This window comes from Varanus komodoensis, unplaced genomic scaffold, assembly GCF_004798865.1.
Source record: "Varanus komodoensis strain SLA01 unplaced genomic scaffold, ASM479886v1 scaffold2, whole genome shotgun sequence".
Taxonomy (NCBI): domain Eukaryota; kingdom Metazoa; phylum Chordata; class Lepidosauria; order Squamata; family Varanidae; genus Varanus; species Varanus komodoensis.
The window spans coordinates 27,554,215-27,579,010 of NW_025335568.1; the positions used below are offsets into that span (position 1 = coordinate 27,554,215).

General features: G+C 38.0%; 1 protein-coding gene across 8 annotated transcripts; it reads left to right on the forward strand.

The window, feature by feature from the left end:
* The first annotated feature begins 79 nt into the window (after positions 1-79).
* On the forward strand, positions 80-23,482 carry REC114 (REC114 meiotic recombination protein). 8 transcript variants are annotated; one of them, XM_044429020.1, is made up of 10 exons: positions 80-111; positions 6,988-7,056; positions 9,686-9,780; positions 10,081-10,158; positions 16,204-16,424; positions 17,226-17,315; positions 20,461-20,544; positions 22,158-22,370; positions 22,708-22,761; positions 23,265-23,482. In XM_044429020.1, the coding sequence occupies exons 5-10, from the start codon at positions 16,218-16,220 to the stop codon at positions 23,424-23,426; spliced, it is 810 nt and encodes a 269-aa protein (XP_044284955.1). In that variant the 5' UTR covers positions 80-111; positions 6,988-7,056; positions 9,686-9,780; positions 10,081-10,158; positions 16,204-16,217; the 3' UTR covers positions 23,427-23,482. The 8 variants fall into 8 exon arrangements, with proteins under 8 accessions (XP_044284955.1, XP_044284957.1, XP_044284954.1 ...); XM_044429022.1 differs by lacking the exon at positions 9,686-9,780 and having other exon boundaries at positions 16,201-16,424; XM_044429019.1 differs by lacking the exon at positions 9,686-9,780.
* The last annotated feature ends 1,314 nt before the right edge of the window (positions 23,483-24,796 follow it).

Here is a 24,796-nt window from a genome sequence, read left to right on the forward strand (position 1 = left end):
GTCCGTGCGTGCGGGAGCAGCGTATCCTCCACCCTCCCCTTATGTATGCGCATGCGCAGAAGCTGTATGTTCCGCTGTGTTCGCGACGTTGGGAGTCCGGTGTCGTGCAGGGTATTTGTTTTGTGTTTGCAGCGACGGGGGAAGGAGAGTTGCACGTTAGTCATGAGGCGGCAATGCTTATCATTTCGCCTCATTAAGAAAATGACAAGACTCCTGGTCTCGTAAATTGTGGGCCACTGTTTCAGCGACCGAGAGCGCAGTCCTTTGCATGTTTAGACAAAGTCCTACAACTTCCAACGTTCCCCAGGAATGGCTATACCTGCAAAGCGCTGCTCCTTAAGTGGCTTGTGCATTCAGACGTTGTTTGTACAACCTCAGTATTCTCTTGAGGAGGTAGGCAGAACTGAGGTGTACTAGAGCCATTATTACTCTAACTTAATTACTGTGATTAGGCCGGGAGGATTGGAATTGAATGCAGTTGTCAGGACAAAATGCACAAGAGCCTTAGTAGGTTATAAAAGCGTCTTGCACAGAATCTTACCTTGGTACTCCCTTTGGGGACTGTCTACATGCAAACGTATTTGCTTGTGTGTCCAAAAAAGCTGTAAATGTTCTTTTGATTTTACACCCCCAGGAAAATGAGTGTTTTTTCACTTTTAACATAGTGGAGATGCCTTTTAATACTGCAAACAGGAAGAAACCTTCAGCCAGCGGAACTGCTATATAACCATACTCGGTGGGGAATTTCCAGATTCCTCCTGCCCCAGGGGCTTTTTGTGTGCACATTGGCTCATGTTCTCAGATTGGTGCATCTCACTTCATCAAGCAATACTGAGAGGGCTTGCACAACTGTAGTGCAATGTACAAGCAGAGCTCATCCAAGCAGTATTGAGATGTGTTATTGGACCAGTTGCAAGTGGAACTGTTACTAGCACAAATTTTATTTATTTATTTATTACATTTGGTTGCCACTCCCTATGCCTCCCCCTACTTGAAATTTAGTTCATGCCTTCCTTGGAACCTAACTATGAGCCTAGTTTCCATTAGTGCAGTGGACATTGCACTAAATTTGAAATTAGTATACTTGAAGTTTCATTGAAATGAGTCAGCCTTATTAAGAAGGATTGGTTTGCACTTTCTCATGTCTGAATTCAGAACCAGTCTTATCAGTTATTCAGAACAAGGTGATATTGGGCTCAAGTAGAATCACTACTCCTTTAAAATTGTATGTGGAGAAGTCAGTTTTTTGTGTTTCCCCATTTTTTAAACAACCATCCCTAAAGGAAGAAAAGCGTCTGATCAAAGAGAAAGTTGGAGCAGAAAGTTTTGTATTTGGGAAGATTAAAAAGTGTATCCCACTGCTATCTGGAGTAGTATACTCCAAGTTTGAGATCAGGGTGATGGAATAGTTAACTCAATTGAGATCTGGGCTTAGATTCCTGGTTGGTCATACATTTAATTAGGTGACCTTAAACTAATCACATTCTTGGGTGGATAAAATGAGTAGAACAAAACCATGAGCCCTGAGCTCCTTAAAAGCAGGTAAATGAGATTCATAACAAGAATTCTGTCTCCCTATTCTGTATACTGTATAACTCTTTATTGGAGATAAATTCCACAGCCACAGATTGAATAATACATAAGGATAGTGTTTGATAGTGACCTCTAGTGACTAGATTTTATCAATACATGTCCTACCTAAGGGAATTTGATCAATTTCATCTTTGCTACTTAAAATACTTTAAGAATTAATTTATGTATATACAGCTGAAAAAACATGTGAAATATTCAGCACCATGCTAATTCTGATTCCAGACTGTTGTTTCTAAAAGTAGTGCTGAAAAAGAGACATTGGTAGGCATTTAAAAGATGTGAATTACAGGGCCACAGGTAAGAAAATCCTGTCTGCTAATTTATATTTATATATGCAAACCCAGAAACAGTTACCAAAACTGATATATATTTCACAGAGGGTAAAGCCAGCCAATTAATTGTTCATCTAAATAGACCCAAATAAAATAAATCTTTAATTTACACCTCACTCCCAGATTATCTCAATTCAAAATAGCTGTGGACAGTTGTGAAGAATAAACCAAAAGTGATTGGTGTGCTTGTTTTTTCATGAGCCCTTTCTCACAGGTCACTCTCTACAATACAGTAGGGAAGATAGGACTGCACAAGTGAAGAAGCAGTTCTGGCTTGAGCATCTACCCAAATAAATGATGGTTTCAACCAAGTGTCAGTACAACAAAATTCAGGAAGGCACACCATGTCCATAAGCTACTGAAGCAGCAACATCTTTGGTAGAATGTGTCCTTACTTGTCCAGTGAATTCTAGGGCCAGCTACTTCATGCAGCAGTTATATGGTGTGAACTACACAAGATGCAAAACCATGCAGAGGTGATTGGGAAGCCTTTGTAATCTCCACAGCAGATAAAGAGCCCAGGTGACTAAGGAAAAGCCCTTTTTGACTTAGCATTTTATAAGTCTCAACAAAATCTTATTTGAACTTGATGGGTTTCCAGTAAAAGGAAGTCTTCCTTCTCCTCCCATCCCCCAAACGTTAGAGGCATTCTTAGCATTTGGGGGTCATGGTGCCATCCACAAACACAAGGGGGGAATTATTTTTATTATCAGCTGCCCAAAAACTGAAGGTTAAAAAACAGCCTTGCATAACAACAGAATTCAGTGTAAACATAATTTTACTACATTAGTAGTGAAGTGAGCAACCCTATTGACCCTAGACAGCATCTGGGGTGCTATAGGATGCTGCAGAGTTGCTTCTTTGTTCGTGTATATGGAGCTACCAGCACAGAGACAAAGATCCAGTTGTGGATCTTCCCCCACTTCTAGCTTTTGCTTTTCTCTCATACAAGTCAGAAAGAGTATGTGCTGGTGGGCAGGAAGGTGAGACCAGTATGTGAGTCAGGTAGATTGGCTTGGAGGCCATTCGGGCTGCATTTTGTGATTTGAATGGAGGCAAAATGGCCCCACTATTCCTACCACCTTACCTGGCTTTTGCCAACAGTTGGACAGCTCCAAATTCTGAACCCACTGTTTACTGAAAGTGCAACCCATAGGATTGTGTTCTAAAGTGGTTCTATAGTTCTTGTCTGTAATACTTGAATCAGTAAAAATAATTTTTACTGTGACCCCCCCTCCCTTCCACCTTATGGGAACTTGTCCTATATCTGCTTGCATCAAATTAGCACTTTCTCTGTTGCAGTGACAATTTTGGAAAACATGTTTTCTTTTTCCCAAGAAACTGAAACACTTCTTTTCTATTGGGCATTTATTTGCACATCCCAATGTGTTGATAGTTAGATGCTATTTTCATTAACATGCCTGCTGATCTTGCTACTGCTAATTAAAGAGCACATTTACAGCATTATAAGCATTTTTGTGGTTGCAGTTAATCAAGATAATTAGTATGCTGCTGCTTTAGAAAAAGCGTCATTCCTTGAGCACATCAGAGAAGGCTTTCAGTTCTGCAGGTTCTGTTCAGGAGGGTCTTCTCTGCGGATGAGGAAGGAGTTATAAGCAGTGATAAGATTATGGTTCAAACTTTTGATCAGAAGAATAAAGCAGTACTTTATACCAGCAACATTTGAAGGGAATTGGTATTAGTATTTATTACATTTCTATACTTCCTGTAACCAAAGCTTTCTGAGCAGTTCACAACAGGATATAAAAATAATAAAATACAGTACATAAAACAACATTAAAACAGCACTGAAATACTTGAAAAATGTAATTTAAAAAAAGCCAAGAAGAAAGGAAAAAAGGCACCTGGGATTACCACGGAAGTCTTTAAAGGCCTCCATAAAGAGGGCTGCCTTAACCTGGTGCTGAAAATTTGGTGTCCTGCAAGCTGCAGTAGGGAGGTGGTTCCTAAAGGGGGGGGCACAACATAACCCTCTTACCCTCGTGAAAGCTTGGCATTCAGAGGAAGGCTCCAAAGATTGTGCATAGTATCTGGGTAGATTGCGGTTGGGAGAGGCATTCTGACCAAAGTTATGGTCCCAAGCCATGTGGGGTTTTATAGGTTAAAACCAGCACCTTGAATTGGGACCAGAAGTATACAGGCAGCCAATGCAGGCAGGCCAGAACAGGTCTTATATGATAAGATCACCTGGTCCCAGTTATTAATCTGGCCACTGTGTTCTGCACCAGCTGCAGCTTCTGAATCATCTTTAAGGGCAGTCCTATGTAGAGTGTGTTGCAGTAATCCAATCTAGAGGTTACTAGAGCATAGATTATGGAAGCCAGGCTATCCCTGTCCAGGTAAGTAAGGCATAGCTATACCACCAGCTGAAGTTGGTAGAAGGCATTCTGATGCCACCTGAGCCTCAAGTGATAAGATGGATCAAGAAGTATCACCAAGATATGAACCTTGTCCTTCAGGGGGAGTGCAACCCTTTCTAGAACAGGGATACAAGGGTCTTGTACCCCCCCTTTACATTATTTGACAATGACTTTAAAAGGGAATTGCTATTTTCAATAAACAGTTAATGCAGGAATGCTAGGGGTGTGCAATCAAAAGAACACTACAGTTTATTCAGACATGAAGCATGTAGGTAGCCCCAAAAGCAACTGTAAAGATGGATTCTGTACTTTTATAATATATTAGTTTTGCTTTTATAATTTATTAATTGTGTAGGCAGGATGCTTTTATAATCTATTTTATGATAAATGCTTTTATAAAGTCTTAGTTATGTAGGCAGTCTGGAAGAGGGTGGGCAATCAGGTGGGCACTTTGTGAGAAGCACTGTGAGAATGGAAACAAAAGGGTTCAATGGATTAAGACAAGGAACAAATGGGAAAGAAGTTTCAGGACAGACAAATATTAGAACAACTTGCAATACAGTTTCCTGTTCAGATCAGGATGTCCCTCTGTCAACCTAACAATAATTTGCCTGCAAAGGGGTAGCTGAAAAGGTGTCTCGGGCTTCATGTCTCTTTTGATACTTCTTGAGAGTGTCTCTGAAAAGTGTATTCAGCAGGGGACATGGAGTAATCAGCAGCTAGGGAACAAATTTATCTGGAATAGGAATTAGAAAAGCATAATAGTTCCTTTGGGAACTTGGCCTATATTATGCAAAAGTTAGTTCCACTAAGTTCTACAGGAATTGCTTCCCAGGTTAGGGCAGCAGAACTCAATGGTTTTTTGAAACTTATATTTCTCTGAATATTGTGATGGAGTTCCCCAAAAATGATACATAGAGGTACATATTAAGGGAAAGTCCACACAAAATATGCATTAGAAGAAATACAAACATTTTCAAGTTTTTCTGTGCACTTAAAACATGATTAACGATCAAAATAAGCCAAACATAAGGTTAGAAAATTGAGAAACTGGGAAAAATGGTGGTTTCACTTGCTGTGTATTATTTCCAATTATGTGAGGATGCAGGCAAAGCCAGCAAGCCTTGCCATTTTGATTAGGCTGATAAGTGGCATACTAAGGGGAAGGACTCATGCAGCATTTGCAGAAGGTCCTACAAGCCAGTCAAGTGCCCAGCCTGGCTTCTGCTGGAACAGGAGTTACTGCAAGAGCTGAGTAAATGACTGCTCCCTCATTAGAATCCAAACACAGACTGGAAATAACAAATGAAGTCCCTTGTAGCTTCCAGAGCAGGGGTTGTAAAGGGGATAGAATAATAGCCTCACAAAGGATTAGAGTAATAGCTGGCTATTTGGATTTTTTCTTCCTATATTTTCATAGTTAGGGTATTGAACTGTATTAAATCTCATAGTTCTTATAACCATGAAAGACTGCCAGTAATGCCTGTGTGAAGATTTCTCATTTGTGTAGTTTAGAGATATTTATGTGAAGATGGACATGTGAGGGTCACCTTTCTTAAGACAGAACTTCATTGCATGTAGAAATTGTTTAGTTTAATGCTTGCCTTAAAACACAACCCTAATCTCAGTATCACCACCATTTATTGCCCTGTTGGGTGTGGCTGCTCCTGAGTATAATAACCAGCAGCTGATTTTTCCCAGAGCTTTTTGTGCCACCTGGTGTGACCATGGAGAATGTTGCTAATAAACACCTTCTTCAAAGTGACTTTTCCAGCTGACTCAGAGGGATTCCAGTCACTCTTTTGATGGCATATTAACCAATATGTGTTGCTTAAATTAAATAAGGTTTAGACTTCAGCTCTGGACAGCATCAAGAATCTTTGGATGCAAAATGGTTGAATCATGGAAGCCTTGCTTTGTAATTAATTACTGCTGCATTTTTTTTCAAATGAAAAGCAGATTGAGGTTTAAAGTTCAATATGTTAAGACACAACATGTGCAACAATGTAGTGTCAAAACAAACAATGACTTGTTTACCATTAAAAAAATGAAAAAATGATTATACTCAGTCATAAGGGAATCAATGGCAGAAATATGTAGAGGTCTGGCTGAAATGTTTGTCACTTGCTATTAACAGATTGACAAGACTGTTTTAGGTGTAATATTTTGGAATGTAATTATGATTTGATAGAATTATTCAGATGTCCTTCCTTTTGTTTATCAAATGAGAATTCATGAAGATTGCCCAATAATCATGAAAAATCATGGCTACTGGCTATTGTTGTATTTCCCAAATCTAATTTAACCATGCAATCCTATATACATGAACTTAGAAGTCCCACTGAGTTTAGTGGGACTCTCACATAGGTGTGTATAGCATAACAACCTAAATAAATTAAAAGATAGTATAACTATGTTGCTCTGATACTTATACAGTTGTAATAAATGTAATAACCCTAACCTGGCTTTTGCGGTGTGTGTATACGTTTTCTCCTCATCCTGGGTGTTGGTGGCAATAAGAAAGTGCAGCCAAGCAAATCAGTTCATTGAACAGTGAGACTACACCACCTGCATTTGCTATTGTGCGGTTCTGATACTAGTTGCAAGCATTGTTTATCACCTGTAAAGACTCAAATGGTTTGGGACCACAGTACCTGAAGAACTGTCTTTACTTTTACCAGCCAGCTCACGCTATAGGGTCAGCAAGAGAATTCGTTCTCACTTACCCAACTGGGAGGGCAGTTAGGTCGGTAAGTACACAAATGAACACCTTTTTTTCTTTTTTTGAAGTTGCCCTACACTTCTGAAATAACTGGCTATTGGGAGTTGGCTAGGCCCTGTCATGGCAGGCTTTTAAGAAAGCTCTGAATACTTCTTTGCTCTGGTCTTCTACGTTTTCTTAGACTGAACCACAATTATACTGATGTTTGCTGAAACTTTCATGCTTTTATTACTGCATCTTTTTCTTATGTGCATTTTACTGTGTACCAATTTTAGAGAGTTCCTGCTCTCAAAGGGCCTATAAATATTTTAAATTCAGTTACTTAGAATTTGAACTACAATAAATCATAGGCTGCTTCAGAAACATAGAGTTGAAGGAAGTTTACAGAAAATCTAGTCCATTACAGGAAATCTGCTTCTACAGCAACCACATTTCCTTTAGATATAATCTGTTTAATTACTTAGATTGGGCTTTTGAAATGAAATATAATCAAAAAGGATTAAAATAAAGTTTTGTTGTTTGTAGAAGAAGGTTTGTGATCAAAAGTGTATATTGCACTAAGGAAAGAGTCATTTAAGGAGGAGGAATGAATAATTATGTTCTTAAAGCAGTCTAACAAAAGAACTTGTGTATGTACTTTTTGACACTTGGTAACACTGCAAATGCAAAATGTGATAAAATCTTGGCCAAAGCTTCTTACTATTTTCAAATCATATTTAAGAAAAGTCATGCCAGAATTGTTGCAATTCAGTGATTTGAGGCAAGGGTGACAGATGCAAATATTTGGCAATATAAAGCACATAGATAATCTGTTAGGAGAAATTAATTTATTTTGTTGGAAAAGAGTACTGGAAGAAGAATGCTTTTCTCAGAATTAAATAAAACAATGTGAATGTTGGATGGAATATTATTAAAACTACTTGAGCACAGTTTCCTTTAACCTGCAGCAGCACTAATGTGCTAAATTTCCCCCAGATACCATGGTAATGTTTTTCAGGCTCTAATGACTATATCATTTTAAAAATTATTTTTGTGATTAACAATATTAGTATTTCTAAAAAGCCACCCAATCCTCTAAGGCTTCTGGGTGTGCATGCACATGCACACACACACGCGCTCGAAAAAAAGTCATATTGAAACCATATGTTACAATATGGTCTTTCCTTTGTTAAGGGGACTCTGCATAATGATTGGGAATGGAGCTATGTTAACTGGGGTATCTACATATTGATAGAGGAAGCCTGTGTTAAGCAGTTGTTTTGTCAGAGCCTATATTGAATCAAGGATGCCCAACTGTGTAGGGGTCCCCATCACAGGGTATCCTGCATAGGTGTAAAGGGTTTTGCACATAAGAATTTAACATATGCTCATTCCCTACTCACATGACTTAACATATTTTTAAAATGATGTTTTTAAAAGTGTGTTTATATCTTTAAAGAGCCCTTTCAGTGAGTTTATTTTTAAGCAGGGAAAGTATGGTATCAGTTTGTAAAAATAAAAGGAAACACTTGTGTGTTTGTGCTATTCCACAATGCCCCAGTGCCACCTAGAGGTTATGTAACAGAAAAGCAGGAAAGGAAAGGTACAGTGTAGTATTTGGATTTCAATTGAAAGTAAGCACAGAGAATTAATAGGATTGTTCAGGAAAGTTCTAAATTAAATAGGGTAGAAAGTCGAATATAGTATGAATAGATAAAATTGTAGGCATGTGCTTCGATTTTGGATGGAACCCAATTACTGATCCAAATCTGTCTGTTTAGAGCAAATCTATGAAATGTCAAAACTGAAGTGGATCTCCTCCAAAGTGAACCAAACTAGAGCCTGAGCACTTGCAAAGAATTTGGATTTGGAGGAACATGGAGAAACAGTGTCTCAAAATAGTGATACATTTCTTCCCAAGCTGTCCATATATGGAAAACTTCATAGAAGGAGAACAATGGTTTCACTGGGCTCTCAAAACCTACAGCTTTAAGGAAGGATATTTAATATATTGCAGGACTTTCCAAGGTTCAGAGCTCTTTTGCTAGTTTCCCAGTAACAGAAATGTTAAATAAGATTTGGTCTGTGAGAACTGTTACGGTATAGCATAGTGTGTCTCCCAAGCAAATGCTGAAAGATCAAGATCTGCCTCTGCTACTATATGTTCCATGTCCATCGTCTATCCCTATCGTATTGCATTTTATGTAATTTTGTTGCAGAGCAAAAACCAAAACAAATCTTATGACTATTTTTCATTCCTTATAAGCCCATAGCCCCTGTACTTTCCTCAAAATGTTCAGGTTTCTTGCCTAGGAATACCTCTCTGCCATTTGCCATTTTCTTGTACAAATTGACCCAACAGGGATACGGGGAAAGGAGTCACCTTCACCACCCTAAAAACTGGAGACTCCTGTTCCACATATCCTGCTATTCAGCTATTCTTCTGACACTTTTCAGGCTTCAATCTTAGGGACAACTTAAGCTGTCTGTGTTTTTCAGATCTATGCTTCTCAAGGAACATGGAGAGTTCTTTTCAATATCTTTTCAATGTCAAGGCCGCTCTTACTTCCCTTACCCAGCGATCACTCTAAATTTGGTCCCTAATTCTATCAATAAATGTTATTGGCAATTTTCTTCAAACAAATCGACATATAAATGATGTGTTTTGATTCTTTCAGATTTCTCAGCCAATGCCAGTTGAATTTTCAACCTGTGCACGATATAGAGATTTTTCTCTTGCCCCAGTCTATGCTGCTTTCTTGGAAATTGGCAGGTGAAGGCACAGCACATTTTATCAAGTTACTCATTTTAGATATGATTGATTGTCATGAGTTGGTGATGTCAATTCACTGAACTGATCACCCTATTAAATAAGATGATGCTAACGGGTCAAGATGATTGTTGACATTCTCAAAAGGTTTAGTCAAGTTTACTCAGGTTTGAAGCTGGCAAAGGAACAATAGAGTGGAAGTATTCTGTATTCCTCTTTCTAATGCAGATATGAGAATCTTGACAAGGGCTAAACTATACACGAATTCTAGATTGTGTCCAATATTGCCTTTTATTCATGCAGAGACTACTAATTTGAAGATTACCTCATCAATGGAGGAACCTCAATGCATCCTGTCCTCAACATGATCTTTTCTATCAGGTGTGCTGCTCTGACTGTTTACATGTTTCCCATTATTCTGTAGAAGTGCCATTTCTTTTTGCTATTGTACATTGTGATTTATATGTTTCTGTCACATCTAGCTTTCAATTGCTTTTTATTTGGCTAGCTTTTATTGTGTTATTTATTTTATTTGGATATTACCATAACCTCCAATGGATTAGGCCTCCAAATCTGCTTTCTCATAAAATACTTACTTATGGACTCCTTTCATGTATTTGCTTCCAAGCTTATACCTTACTACTAAATTAGTGGAAAGTTGACCTTTGCCAAACCTTCTTATTTGAAAGGAACTTCAACCTTCCCATTCCCAAGAACACACTTTTCTTTTTTTCAGATGTCTTTTAATCTTATTTAAGTGTTCTTTTTTGGCTGATGATTTTTCTTTTCCCTAATGGAGTGCCCAAGTCTAGAGTATTATTGTTCTTTTTCACTTATTTATTTTATTCAGATTGAGGACTTTCCCACCACAGAGGTATTTAGAATGATTATCAGAAAAAAAAATCTGTTCAGTGATTGGCACAGAACTGTTTTCCTTCAATGCTTCTGGTTCATCTCCATCTACTTCTATGTATCCCCTAAGATCTCTCTCTACTTTTTTCATTAGCTTTATTTTAGTAATAAATAATGTTGAAAGGAAGTGAATTTTCAAGTGTTAGCCCTTTAGTTTAGGAAATAAGATGAATGGGTTGATCCATTTAATTCAGTATGGACTACCTCCCCTTTCCCTGTCCTGCCTGGAAATGCCATAGAGTGACCATGGAACTTTTAACATGCAAAACAGGTGCTCTAGTTCCCACCCTAACAGCTTTGAGTATTGATTGGATAAAGATGCCCAAAATGTTTCAGACATGATCCATGCTCCTTTTTGACTGGCATCATTTACAAAAGCAGGCGCTCAGAATAATTCGATTTCTGAATAAAAGATTTCTGAAGTTGAAAGGGAAGGTGGATCTCTATACATATGTGGGAAGGCATCAAGGTCATGGCACCCAGTTTGATTTTTACTAGACTCTTGAGATCTACCAATGAGAGTCGGATGCACTAGATAGACACTTCGAATTAAGGAATTCTAAGCCGAGAAACTAATTTTGAGTACCAGAACTGATCTCATTTTGGCAGCAGGTCCCTCTTTGGACATTTTGCAGGTAAGAATGATCTTTTCAGACCTCTGTAAATGCACAGGTACACACTTGCAAAAGATTCTGTTTTTAAAAATAGTTTGCAAAATATTTGTACACGTTAGAGTATGCAAAGTATAAGACCATAGAAAGCTCCTCCAACATGCTGCTTGGATATTTTTGGTGGGAGGGGGAGGTCAGTAACTATCAGCAGAGATGGCAAAAGCTGGCTATTGAGTCAGATTGTGAACAAAAGCATGGGGGGAACAAAATCCACGGTGAACCAAAATGGTTTGTGATCATGGCTGGGAGTAGAGACCCAAGTTGGTCCATCCTGCTATATGTCTCCTGGAATACACACAGGAGAACTAACAGGGACGTAGGGGATGATCAACCAACCCAAACTGATCATCTGTCATACACACTGTAGTTTATAATCAGGGTGGATTGGCATGGCATGCAAATACACACAATGGCTCAGTTGGCATAACACAAAAAATCCATGGTGAAATATTAACATTGTGGCTCTGTTTTGTCATCCAGACTCAGTTTTAGAGTTCCTGCATGGTAGGATTAGTTTTCTAAAACCACAGAAAAATTCAACAGACTGAATTTCAACAGAAATTCAACTGATTTCTAAGCTTCACCATGGCTTCTCTGATCATCCTGACCATTGCCATTTTCCAATTATGCGTATGCAATCTCCATATAGTCCCCTGGTAAGACCAGGTGTGGAAGTGGTAGCAAGAATGAACTTTAAAACTGCATGCACAAATACTACAATCAACTTTAAACAACATACACAATTCAGTTCATAAGAGATTAAAAGAAAAGTTACATCATGATATAGCACCAATGTTGGCAGCACAATGCTGTTCTCAAAAATACTATTATGACTGCAGAAATAAAATGAAGTTTGCTCCTGCTGCCCTGATTCTAAACCCATTTCTTTTAGAATAAGCACCATTTTCTTGTCAAAAAGCATAATATGCTTTTATTGATAAGAAGCCCTTGGAAATGTTTTTGGCTGAAGAGCAGGATAACAATACTTAAATAATGTATTAGTTGCAATAGATATTTTAAAAATAAAATATGGGCCTTTGTAACTGTGTACATACCCGGCCAGCTACTCCCAGACATACATATTTTAAATGAATAAGAAGGATGATACAGTAATCATCCACAACTTTGATGGGCCCCAAGATGCCCCTTTCAGCATATACTTAAGTATTCCATTGAGAATGATAGAATTAAAAGTATGCTGCTATAGTTTAATCTTCCCCATTTCCTCAATCCTAAAAAAAAGCTGATCTCATTGATCATATTAGTCTTCTGTGGTTTAAGTCATCTTTCTGAAATGGGGAAGCTCTTTTCAATTACTGCAACCCTATAATATATACCCAGAAACATTTTTCTAGGCAAGTGAGTATAGGCTTGCAGTCTTAATTGTAATTACCCATTTCACCCGCTACACCTCCCTGCTCCCAAAAAAAAAAAAAAAAAAACCCTAAAAGAAAAAGGATAGCTAATTATAGTGGAATTATCTCCCGGTAAGAGTCCATAGGATTGCAGCCTAAATTAAAAATATTAAACATTCTATTGGTTCAAATAGAATATCTAGGCACAGAACCCCTTCCACCACTCTATATTTTTGCCGTCACAGACTTTTACACACCAGCAGGAAATGATAAAGATACATACATGCCAAACAAAATTCTCACACCAACCATATTTAAACAAACTCAGAAATATGAAAATGCTTGAGCAAGTGTGTCATTAACTGAATAGGCCATAATTCAGTGGCTGAGTATTTGTTTTGCATGCCATTGTTTTCCAGGTCAGGTGTTTCCCAGCTACTTTGAACTATGGCTTGTCTGAGCAAGCCAAAATAAAACTATGGTTTCTGATTCTGAATTGTTTGGATAAACCAGCCACCTTTTTTGTAGCAATGAATACATCTGGAATTTTGAGAGAGTTGTAGGTGTTCTCACACAACTGCCATGGCTGGGCGTGGGCTAACCCCTCATAATATAGTTAAAATATTAAAATCTGTCTTTACACACTAGCAGAAAAAGATTCAGAAAAGAGTATACAAAATGTAGAAGTGTCACAAACTTGAAACTGCCACTGAGTTTAACTTTCAACAGAGCAGACTAAAGCTGCAATCCTGTATAACATTTCTTAGAAGTAACTCCTACTCATTCAGTGGGATTTACATCAGAGTAGGCTTTTATAGGGTTGGAATGCAAAAATAGCAGCAAGAAAATAAAAAGCATGAAAGTAAAGGAATTATAAATGCCTTTTATGAGATGAAAAGGGTTTGTGCCTGGCCACTGCCCAGGAAGCACAATATACAGTCTAACACAAAAGTATTTTTTGAATTATGATACCATTGCTAGCTACCACTTTCTTCTTTCTCTGAAGCTTGTGAAGAAAATAGATCCTTTCGCACTGGCTTGCCAGTGAACTATGTATGCCAGTTTAAATAATAATTTCTAATGTTGAATGAATCAGAGGCTGTATCAGACTCCCACACTCCTCCTCTCTGTCCCTTTGCATGTGTGGAGGGTGAATTTCTGCCATCCCAAGGTCGGCCATTCCATTGATGCCATATTTTAAAGGAACCTGTTTCCTTTATGGAGGAGTAAGCAGACAGGAGCATGCACAAAGGCCTGAAACTGTGCTCTGATCAGAGGCAACAGATCAGACTGCAAACATGTAACAGAAACACAGCTTGAGTTCTAGCTCTGATTTGCTCTCTTTGGGGGTACATTTTAGAAGACTATTTATCGAATAAAGGCAAGAGGTCAGTGGAGTGAATGAAGCAGTGAAGAACTGGGAGCTTCTAACATCTGTGCTTCACAAAGTCACCCTAGGTCTTCTTTGGGTTTTTTCAGGCTATTCTAGTTGTGATGGCCTCAGCCTCAAAGAAGATCTCAGAAATCAAGCTTTCAACACTGAGTGTGCAATCCAGTGTGCATTTAGACAGAAAAAAAGGCCTACAACTCTCATTGGTCTTATATATACCCCCAGAAAGGATAAATAGGTTTCTTTTTGAAGGTGACTCTTCCCTGGACTTTGGGTCTTTCAGGAGGACAAGTCTAGTAGGCCTCAGGGTAATACACATAGCAGTTTTATTGACTGACTGTGGGCTCTTTTTTTCCTGGGCCTCTTCAGCTAAGGATACAATGGATGTGGAAATGTCTGCATGAAAGATGGGAAACCTGCCTTGAGGAGAAGAAAATCCAAATTGTTGGGCTGATTGTTTTGGATTTCCTGTTTTGGTTTGTTGTGGTTTGGTTTGTTTTGGTTTGTTTTACTCAGGATGTCTGAGGACTGCTGAGCTTCAGTTCTTCTCTTTTTAACTGTAGAAAAAATAGCTGTTGTGGCAATTTCTGACACAGGCAAAAGAAATGATAATGATTTTACATGAAACTTACAGAAAGGCAGTTAGAGGCCATATAAATTATGTAGGGCTGGGCCAAAATTTCTCTGAAAATAAGTATCTGAAAATGTTCTCTCTCTCTCTCTCTCTTTTTAGCTCCTCCTGGGCTGTTGAAGAATTCTTCCCCTCCCCTGGAGAATATAGGGGAAAATAGTTTCCTCACTTTAGTCATTCATTAGTAGTATGGACAGTTTATGGAGCATTTTTTTGGAACACTAAGTAAATTAATACTGTTGAAGGAAACTATGGGATTAGTCTCTATTCTTCCTAGATACTGTTTCTTATGTTGTTCCTCCCTCCTTTATTAGTCAGAGAAATGCACCTTAAAATAATACGGTCACCTAAAAACAGTGAGAAGTATGGCAGGCCATTTTTACTCAACCTTGAATTCTTATTGAAAACAAACATATTGTGGTGAGGCAGACCTTTCTTGTCCTAGGTTCCAAACCACCAAATAGTCCTCTACAATGCAAATTTGGCACTTCATAGCTAATAAGACAATGCAACTCTTAACAAGCTGAAAGATAAGCCTCTGCTTATGTAAAAAGTGTTGAGCCAAACTGGAAATTTCTTCCCTTTTGGTAACACTGCAGGCTCTACCCTAAGGATGGTTTCCACTGGTTGAAAGCCAGCTGGTGAGACTTAAACCTTCCAACTGGGTAGTTCAGCCCTCCCAATGCCTTATCATGGGGTCATGGACCAGGCAAAGCAGCAGGTCTCTCTTCTGGATCCTCTCCCATCCCTTCCAAAATATGTTTGCTCTCATGGTCAGCCTGAAAAACTTGCGTGCAGAGACCTTGATGGAGTTTCAAAGGCTTCTACCCCTGCTGCCCTCCCATCAAATCTTTCTAGTGTCTCTTCAGAATCCAATAACACAGGCTCTTGGAAAGTCAGCAGAGTGAATGCCTGGTTCACTCACTACACACAGTCTCATTAATCACTGATTCCTTCCTACACTGATTCATCTGTAATTACACAATAAACTATACTCAAGAGTTAAGTGTAGATTGAGTGTGGGCTGTCATTGAACCCTGGGTTGTTCTTGAAATTTCAGTTACTATGTTGTGAACCCAGCTGGGATATCACAATCTGTGGTGAACAACCCAACATTCACAAGAATATGTTTGCAGGAGAGAAGGACTAGAATGAATGAGGCCATCTAGAAACCTTAAAATACATAGAAATAAAAGAAGGTAAGCACAAGGACATGTGTAGCTGTTAATTTGGTAATCCACAAGTTTAAGTACTTAGGATTCATTGCAAGAAGTGTGAATGAATCTCATCACATCTAATTTTTTCACTTGAGAGTAAGCTCAAGAGGTTTGAGCAGGCAGGAACAGACTTCATTGAGGTATAATCTTAATTTGACATTGAGTCTAAATCTCAATGTCTTGCTGATTTTTTTGTAGGAACTTATTATTCATTGCTCTTTCCACATTTGTGTGCTTTTCTTTCAAGCAGCTGTAACCTAGGATATGGCAACAAACAGTGATAACAACAATTTGTGGATCACTTGCAATCAAGCTTCATGCTCTGAAGAGGAACAGCCTTTGCCAAGCCAAGTTCCAGGGACAGAACAGTCACGGGAGTCTTCCTCCTGCCTCAGTGCTACAGAGTGGCAGCTGCGACGCTATGGCAGATTTATGCCTGGTGCCCTGGGCACTGCCTCAGGCTCCTGGGAGGTATGTTTGGTTCATGGGGCCTAGAACAGGGGTCTCCAGCTGTATGGGACCATGGGGCACATTTGGCATTCTGGAAGAGGGTGCTGGTAGCTATTACAAATTGACTGTGTAGACAGAGGGTGGATGGATGGAAGATAGAAAAGCATTATGTGCTCCCCCACCAAATTTATGTATATCCCTCATTGTCTCTCTCTGCCTCCTCTTTTTTTCTGAGCTTTCTTTGCATGAGGAGTATCTTATTTGCAATCATCATTTCTTACAGTTGTTTCTGGGTTCTTTGAATGGATTTCTGTATCTGAAGAACAGTTTTTAAAAAGTAGGGAAGATGCAGTATTTAATTGTAGAAGTGAATGAAAACCACTGGCTTTTTTCTTCCCCCTCCCACACATCCCTCTGCTACTGAACTGAGCATTTTTTCCATTTATATGCATGGTGTAAGAAATCCCCCCTCACCTGCCAATAATCAGCTGGACAGAAGACAAAGTTCAGTGATCCTGTTGGACCAAAAGTTCTTGGGGCGGAGATATACTTTACCCCTACCAGGCATTTATAATTGGGTAATGGGCTTTTTCAGTCCCTGTACATGCATATAAGGAATTGCTCTGTAGGCTTTTATGGGTAGCAAGAAACACTCCTTGCCAAACAAAAAAACAAAAAAAACCTGCTAGACAGGGAGCAGATTTATCCTACGTGATGATGAATTTATATGCTAGAAAACATACTGATGTGGCTGTTGGTCTTTTTATTGTATCACTATATTATTCTTCAAACTGATCTTTTTTCTTCTTTGATTCAAAAAAGGTCTTGGAATCCAGCAAAGAATCTGGTTTTCTTGTTCTTACCATAGTTATTTCAGGCCACTTCTTCATTTCCAGAGAAAAGGAAGTATTGGTAAGTATTCATTTTCATAGGTCTTGAAAATGAATTTTCTTAATCAGTTTGATGATTATAGGCATGCCAAAGCAGTTTTCTAGGCACTGATTAAATTAGGATGTTCACAAGTACAATGCTAGACACTTCCAAGTTTATACAGTTATGCTGTCATCCTGCACCTTGTCAGCTGACGTGCTGTGGGCTGGTGAAGAGTTGCTGCTGCACTGACAGGATGGCACACCCGCAGAAGTGATACAAGTAAGCTAGAAGAAACCTTTGCAAGCAAAGATATACCACAACATCTTGGATTCACAACATTTAGTATGGAGACACATACTGTCTTTGGTACTGGAAGTGCCATATAAGCATCATGACTAGTAGCCACTGATAGCCTTATTCTTCATGAACTGGTCTAATATTCCTTAAGTTATCCAAGCTGGTGGTCATTTGGTAACAAATTCTATAATTTAACTCTATGTGGTCTGAAAAAGTGCTGTTGTTTATCTGTCCTGAATCTCCCACCAGTCAGTATCATGGAATGACCCTGGGTTATAGTATAATGCATAATGTTATTCCTCTCTATTATATGTTGCCTTCTTTTCTATGCTATGCAGTTATGGACTTTGTAACATTTCCTTATAGGGACTTGCTTCAGCCCTTTGATTGTATTAGTTCTTTCCTAGACCTTAATTGACCTGTGGGAGGAAAAATCATGACACTCATTCCAGATCTGGTATGATTTTCCCGCATGTTGGGGAAGTGAGGGGGGCTTTGTAAGTTGTGATTCTGAGGCATTCCTTGATATGTCTCCTATGTGTCTCTTCTTTCCTACTACCAGCAAGGGTCCACTGGCACCTCTGCAGTTGCCTGCCAGCCCACTGGGAACTGAGTTTTTATTCCAAAATATTATATAAAATGGAAATAAATACAGATGAAGCAAATACAAATAAAAGAGTAAAAGCTTTCCAAAGGAACACCAAGTTAATTAACAATCTAGAACAATCATTTACTTATAGTACATTCTTATATAAATTTTAACAAGATCAAGTCCCTTTTATTATATATAGAATTATTATTTAACAATATTTGTGAACCATTGATTTTCTTAAAAATTCTAAGAAACATACAGAAACAAGTTGAAAAAGTATGTTTTCTGTAGGTGCAAAAAATTCATAAGGGTTTACTCCTTCCTAATTTGTAGTGTTAGGGAGTTCCAGAGATTGACTGTTAGAATTTCCATATCAAGAAAATTGACAAGCATGTATTCCAATATATGTTATGCTACACAGTATGGATATTATGGAAAGCCTTACATTTAGAGCAAATGAAATGCTTCCATAGTCAGCTTAATTTGGATGTGATCAATGGGTAGTCAATTGTCGTTTTATTTATTGTTGTTGTTCAGTGCCAAGTAGGGCATAATACCACTGCCTCAGTTCCCAAAACAACTTGACTTGCCTTTAGTACTGTACACCTTGATCTTGCAAGAAGTGGGATGGAGGAATACAGTCACGCAACATCTGCTGTTCTGCCTCAGAAGCAAAAATGGGTCTGGATATCATCTGGACAGAATTGAAGTTGTTTATACAGCATTTTCATTACATCATATTCTGCTTCTAGTATATTGCAACAACATCACTTCCACTTTCATTATTATTTATGCACCTTTGTAAAATGTTACATATTTATGTAGAAGAAAGAAAACATTGAGGGATGCACTAGCTCACTGCTAGTCTGAAAAAATTATTGTGCAGTGATTGTAAGGTATAAGTGTGCTGGTGAAATTTTTAGTTTTATCTAATTAGGTGATATAAGATCATGGCATTTGGTCCTATTACTTCCTGGCAAATAGATGAGGAATAAATGAAGGTAGTGACATATTATTTTCCTGGGCTCCAAGATCACTGCAGATGGTGACTGCAGCCAATAAATTAAAAGATACTTGCTCCTTGGGAGGAAAGCTATGGCAAAGCTATGACATACTAAAAAGCAGAGACATCACCCTGCCAACAAAAGTTCATATAGTCAAGACTATAGTTTTCCCAGTTGCAATGTATGACTGTGAAAGCTGGACCATAAGGAAGGCTGAGTGCTGAAGAACTGAGGCCTTTGAATTGTGGTGCTGGAGATGACTCCTGCAAGTCCGTTGGACTGCAAGGAGATCAAACCAGTCAGTCTTAGAGGAGATCAACCCTGACTGCTCTTTAGAAGGCCAGATACTGAAGATAAAACTCACATACTTTGGTCACATAATGAGAAGGAAGGACTCCCTGGAGAAGAGCCTAATGCTGGGAGCGATTGAGGGCAAAAGAAGAAGGGGACAGCAGTGGATGTGGTGGCTAAATGGAGTCACTGAAGCAGTTAGTGTGAGCTTAGGGGGATTCTGGGGGATGGTGGAGGACAGGAAAGCCTGGAGGAATGTTGTCCATGGGGTCATGATGGGTCGAACATGACTTCGTGACTAACAGAACATACATTTGGTGGTAACAGTAGTACAATTAAACATTATGCAGTATGGGCTAGACTGGAATATTAGAAAAGGATGAAGGCTGGTAGGACAAAGATGTAGAGAAACATTTAGCTGCAGCATACTCTTTGATTGAATCTCTAGGAGTCCTCTGTCTGGGCTGACCCTGAGAACTGCTGCTCACGTGCTTTACTGACTGGGACTCGTTAGCATCAACTAACAGGGAATGACAGTTCTGGTGTTATCAAAGGATCAGCTAGGCCAGTTGCCACATGTTCATGGGATTGGTCATACAAACACAGAAGCGACATACAATATTTATCACGGGAACCTAAGCTTTCATTAAACAAATCTTTTCATGTTCGTAGTTCTCATTGCTAGGATAGCCTCCTTTGTTCTGTCTGTCCACCATCACCCCTTTCTCTGGAAAAATGTAATCAGAGTTGAAAAATGATATACAGATTCATAATCTACTGTTCACTGTAGAAAACATGCCTTTAAATGTTTATCACACATTTCTCATGATTTTTTAGATCTCCGTATTGAATTTTCTAAAATTTCACATAAATTAATGGAGAGTTTCAAGATTCTGTGATTTGCGCCTATCCTTCAAGTGGTTCCCATAAACCATGACACCACTTGTTCTCTGCTTCATAGCTTTTGGAGAAGCTGAAAAGTTTTTTGGCTTTATTTCAGGAAGGTTTTTCTTTGATTGATGCTTCTCAATGGCTGAAGATAGTAAGAAGTGCAGATTGCATGTTGTTTGGTTCAAAATTAAAGGTATGATGTTTTGAACACTAACTTTCCCCCATATTTTTATTAATATTTCTCACTGGTGGCCACTTAATAGTTGGCCAGATATCTTTCCCTCCTCACTTTGGCCTTATATGCTTTTTTCCTTAATAAATCTTAGTTCTATACACATATGTGCTTTCCTCATACTTATTTTAATGTTAGAGTCCTAAGATGATAGTATATAGATGTGAAGGAAGCATTTTCCTCTATTTGCATTTTGCTGTAGAATGCCATTGTGAAAGCACAGAGCACTACTTTTTCACTACTCATAGCACTAGGTTGATCTTGATGGCGTGTATCAGTTTTATTAAAGTTTGTTTGTTTTTCTTTCTAATTTTAATTTTTTTTGCTAATTTTGTTATTTCACTGCTTTTCCTCTTTTTGCTTTTGCTTCTTGCTACCTGTTCTATAAATCTACCTTAATGAAAGAATGATCATAGAGAAACAAGGTCATGATGTTGAGAAAAGATTTATAAAATTTTATTGACTAATATTCAAGCTGTTTATATTGTATTTCAAGTGCAGGATACCAATGACAGTTTTTAAACACATGCATACTGTTATGCAATCTGCCAAATGATGTGTTTCTGTGTATGATCTATTGCATTTGTGAATTTTAATTTAGTACTTTCTAATGGTATATTCCATGTAGACCTGCCTGGCTTCTAAGATCTGCGGGTGAGGTCCTTCTTTGGGGGCCCTCTTTGAAGGATATCAGAAGAGTGGCTACCCAAAGAAGAGCCTTCTCTGGGTGCTGCCTTGACTATGGAATGGGCTCCCCAGAGAGGTGTGCCTGGCCCTGACACTTTTTTTTGGTGCCAGGCCAAAACCCTTTTAATTTCCCATTATTTTAAATGTTAGTAGTGTTTTAAGATTGATTTTATATATTATCATCTGGATGCTGTATCTTATTTATTTTATTGTATTACCTCCCTGAGACACTTTGAGGGTGAGATATAAAGGCTTTAAATAAATAAATAAATAAATAATAAAATATTCATTCATAGAACTCTAAAAAGACCGATATTATTCATTTTAGAGTATATTTGCTTTTCAAAGTTATATTTACTCATACCTTAATTTCTATAGATTGTAAGTCCCCAATGAGCAATTATATCTGATCTAAAGACTGTTGCAATGATCAGTAGTTCACACAATATTTTTCCTTTGTGTAGTTGTATATCTGGTAATAATTTATATAGTTAAAATGACCATATGAGCCAGACCAAAATAACATTGATTGAAAAATAATGTGAAAAACAGACTTGAGGCGATGGCCTATAGGTTGAATTTACAGTAAATTAGGGTGCAGTTCTGTGGCTTTTAGATGCTGCCTGAATGGCCATAGAATAGGTTGGAGCCTTAGCTATGACCTCCGAAATGTGTTTTGAGGTTTGAGCTAGGGTTCTAACCCCAGAGCACCCCTGCCACCCTTGCATGGATGACTGCATAATATCACAGTGGTTGAAATATGATGGGGACACTGGTTTTAAAAATTCACCTCCTGCTACCTGAGATATGCAGTTGAATATCTTGTATGAATTAAATTAGGAAACTTGAAAGTTTAATGTAATTTTATCTTTATGGGTTTGAAATAGAATAAACAACGTATGTTCCGTGTCCAGTTTATGGGAGACTCCAAAACACATGCAGAGGAGCACTGCTGTCAGTGTATGCAGAAGCTTGCTGACTATGTTCCGCTTCAAGAAATGGATGCTGCAAGACAGGAACTGCGACAAGGGCACAGCCTGACGCTTGATGGAGAAAGTCAGCTGAAAGATGCTGAGCAAAATGTACCCATGCAGCATAATGTAAGCTGATGGAGTATTTGTAGAGTATGAGTGTAGAATCTCTTTCACCCCAAGGAATGGATTCATTTGTAGAGAAGCCCTCAGGGGGCACATTCCAGTGGTCAGCTGGGGATGGAGGTAAAAGAGTGGGTGGGAATTCCAGTGGTGCTCTTATACACACTTCTGGAATTTTAGAACAAAATGTGCTGTTTTAGGAGACAATTCTAACTTGTATCCCCAATTTAGCGTAACCATAACCCAAATGTTTTAGGGTACCTCCCAAAATATTTTCTGTTAATGTTTTGTAATAATTTCCTGCCCAAACTTTGTTCATAAATATGGGTTTAATATATTCTAGGCTGAAAATGTATCTCCAGCACAGGGACGACTATCTGTCTCAGAGGTAGCACAGGTAAATATCTGTGTTCATTTCTTTAGAAAAACTGGTAAGCATACTTCTGTAGAAAAGTAGTGTTTTTCAGAAACTGAACTCTATTTACAAGGTATTAGAGTTGTGAAAGTGCAACTGATCCAACACTTCAAAATGGCAAACATAGCACCATATATATGCCTTTTCTTTTTGCCTTCTTTCGCCTGTTCTGTCCATATTCCTCAGTAGCTCAGTGGAAATTCCCAAATTTTGTGTGCCATATTCCTTTATTTTATACAGCTCCATTGACCAAAGCCATTACTTAAGATTGATACTGAAGTTGGCTTTGATTCTGAGCTATAAGCAGTAGATTTAAGCTATTTGCTGCACCTCAGTTTTTCTCCTTAGAAGACTGCTTTAGTTAGAATTTAATTTTCACACTTTATGAAAGATATTACTGACCCATCGTTGACCCAAAATCATCCTTTTTACTTGTTTAAAGTCCTTTTTAGAAGGACATTTACCATATCTGTTTGTTTTTGCAGTATATACGGACAACAAACATTGAGCTTCCTTTTGCATATCAACAGTCTATGTGGAACGCTGAAGATTTAGGCAGCTTTATTCACTTGTGTCTCCTGGATAAGAGCTTCCCAGCATTTGTGGAAGAAGTGGAGAAGCAGTTGAAAAAAATTACGGATGGTTAGGAAGTGGAGTATTAAAAATGTAGTATCAAAAATAAAAATATAGAATTTGAAAAATGTGTGTGTGTGTGTGTGTGTGTGTGTGTGTGTGTGTTTAGAAAACTACATGGTTTAACCAATAAAAAAACTGAAGAAAACACTTTAGAGTCAGCCAAAGAATTTATAAATGTTTCATTTCAGTTCATTAGTTCACTACTAGACTGTGTCAGCTCTATTAACCCTTCCTTTCCATATATAAGTATATATTTCTTTATCCCAAATGCAACCTGTGAGGCAGTTACTTAGTGTTTACAATCCTGAACCATGGACCTAATTTGGCCTGCTGGTCTCAATCCAGCTGGGTTCCAGCTTGGATTCCTTTAGGGACAAGTCCTGGCCTCTGAAGATCTAACTACTTGACAATATATTCTGTCACACACATATGCACCCACAGAAATAATTATGATGATAGTTATAGAAATAATCATATACATTTCTAAAATCAGAAGGCTGTTTGTAATTTGTTGTTGGGTCAGTTCCATAGGTAGAGTAAAAAAAAAAAAAGTAGAAGTCCATCCAGACAACTCATGAAAGAATTTATTAGAGAAATAAACAAAAAAGGCAGTGCATAATGCAATCAAGTTTAAAGCTTTACAGTCCTGAAAGAGCTCACAAATACATCTAAAGACAATCCTGAAGGACTATCCTATATTTTCTTAGTAATGACTATATGTTATGTTTACATTAAATATGATGGTTTCCATTGGCTTTATTTTATCCAAGATCCTTGAATTTCCTCATGGACTGATCCTATTAAACTTTAAGTGCAAACTGGAAGAGGAAGAAAAACATTTACACTGAATTCATTTGAAAGTTTAACCTTTCAACACATTTGGGAACAGTAATCAAGAACAAACTGTCTTTTTACTGTAAAAATACAATTCTCAAGTATATCTCCCAAAGTCATGCTGAGTCCTTTGTTATTGTATCCCTTGATTAGAACATGGTTCTTGCTTTTCCTACATGCCTTTTTATTACCATTCTCCCTTCAAAAGGGAGACAAATTGCTTTCACATCTTGTATAGAATCAAACACTTATAGATACTTAAAACTTTTTCAAAGCCTAATAATTATTCCAGTCATTGTAAGTACCTATTAACCATTAGAATATTTTTAAAGAGTAGTAGGAGGACACTACAGTCTGTTTTCCCACACATTCAATGCATGTACATTGGCAAGATGCAAGTTCTAACATATATTTGCAAGTGACAACACAGAACCTATACATTCTGGATTACTTAATAGAAAGTATGAAAAATTGATTGAAGGTCAGCAAGCTCTCTTTGCTTCTATCAATAATTCTTAGTTAATTGATATACATTTGAAATACAATG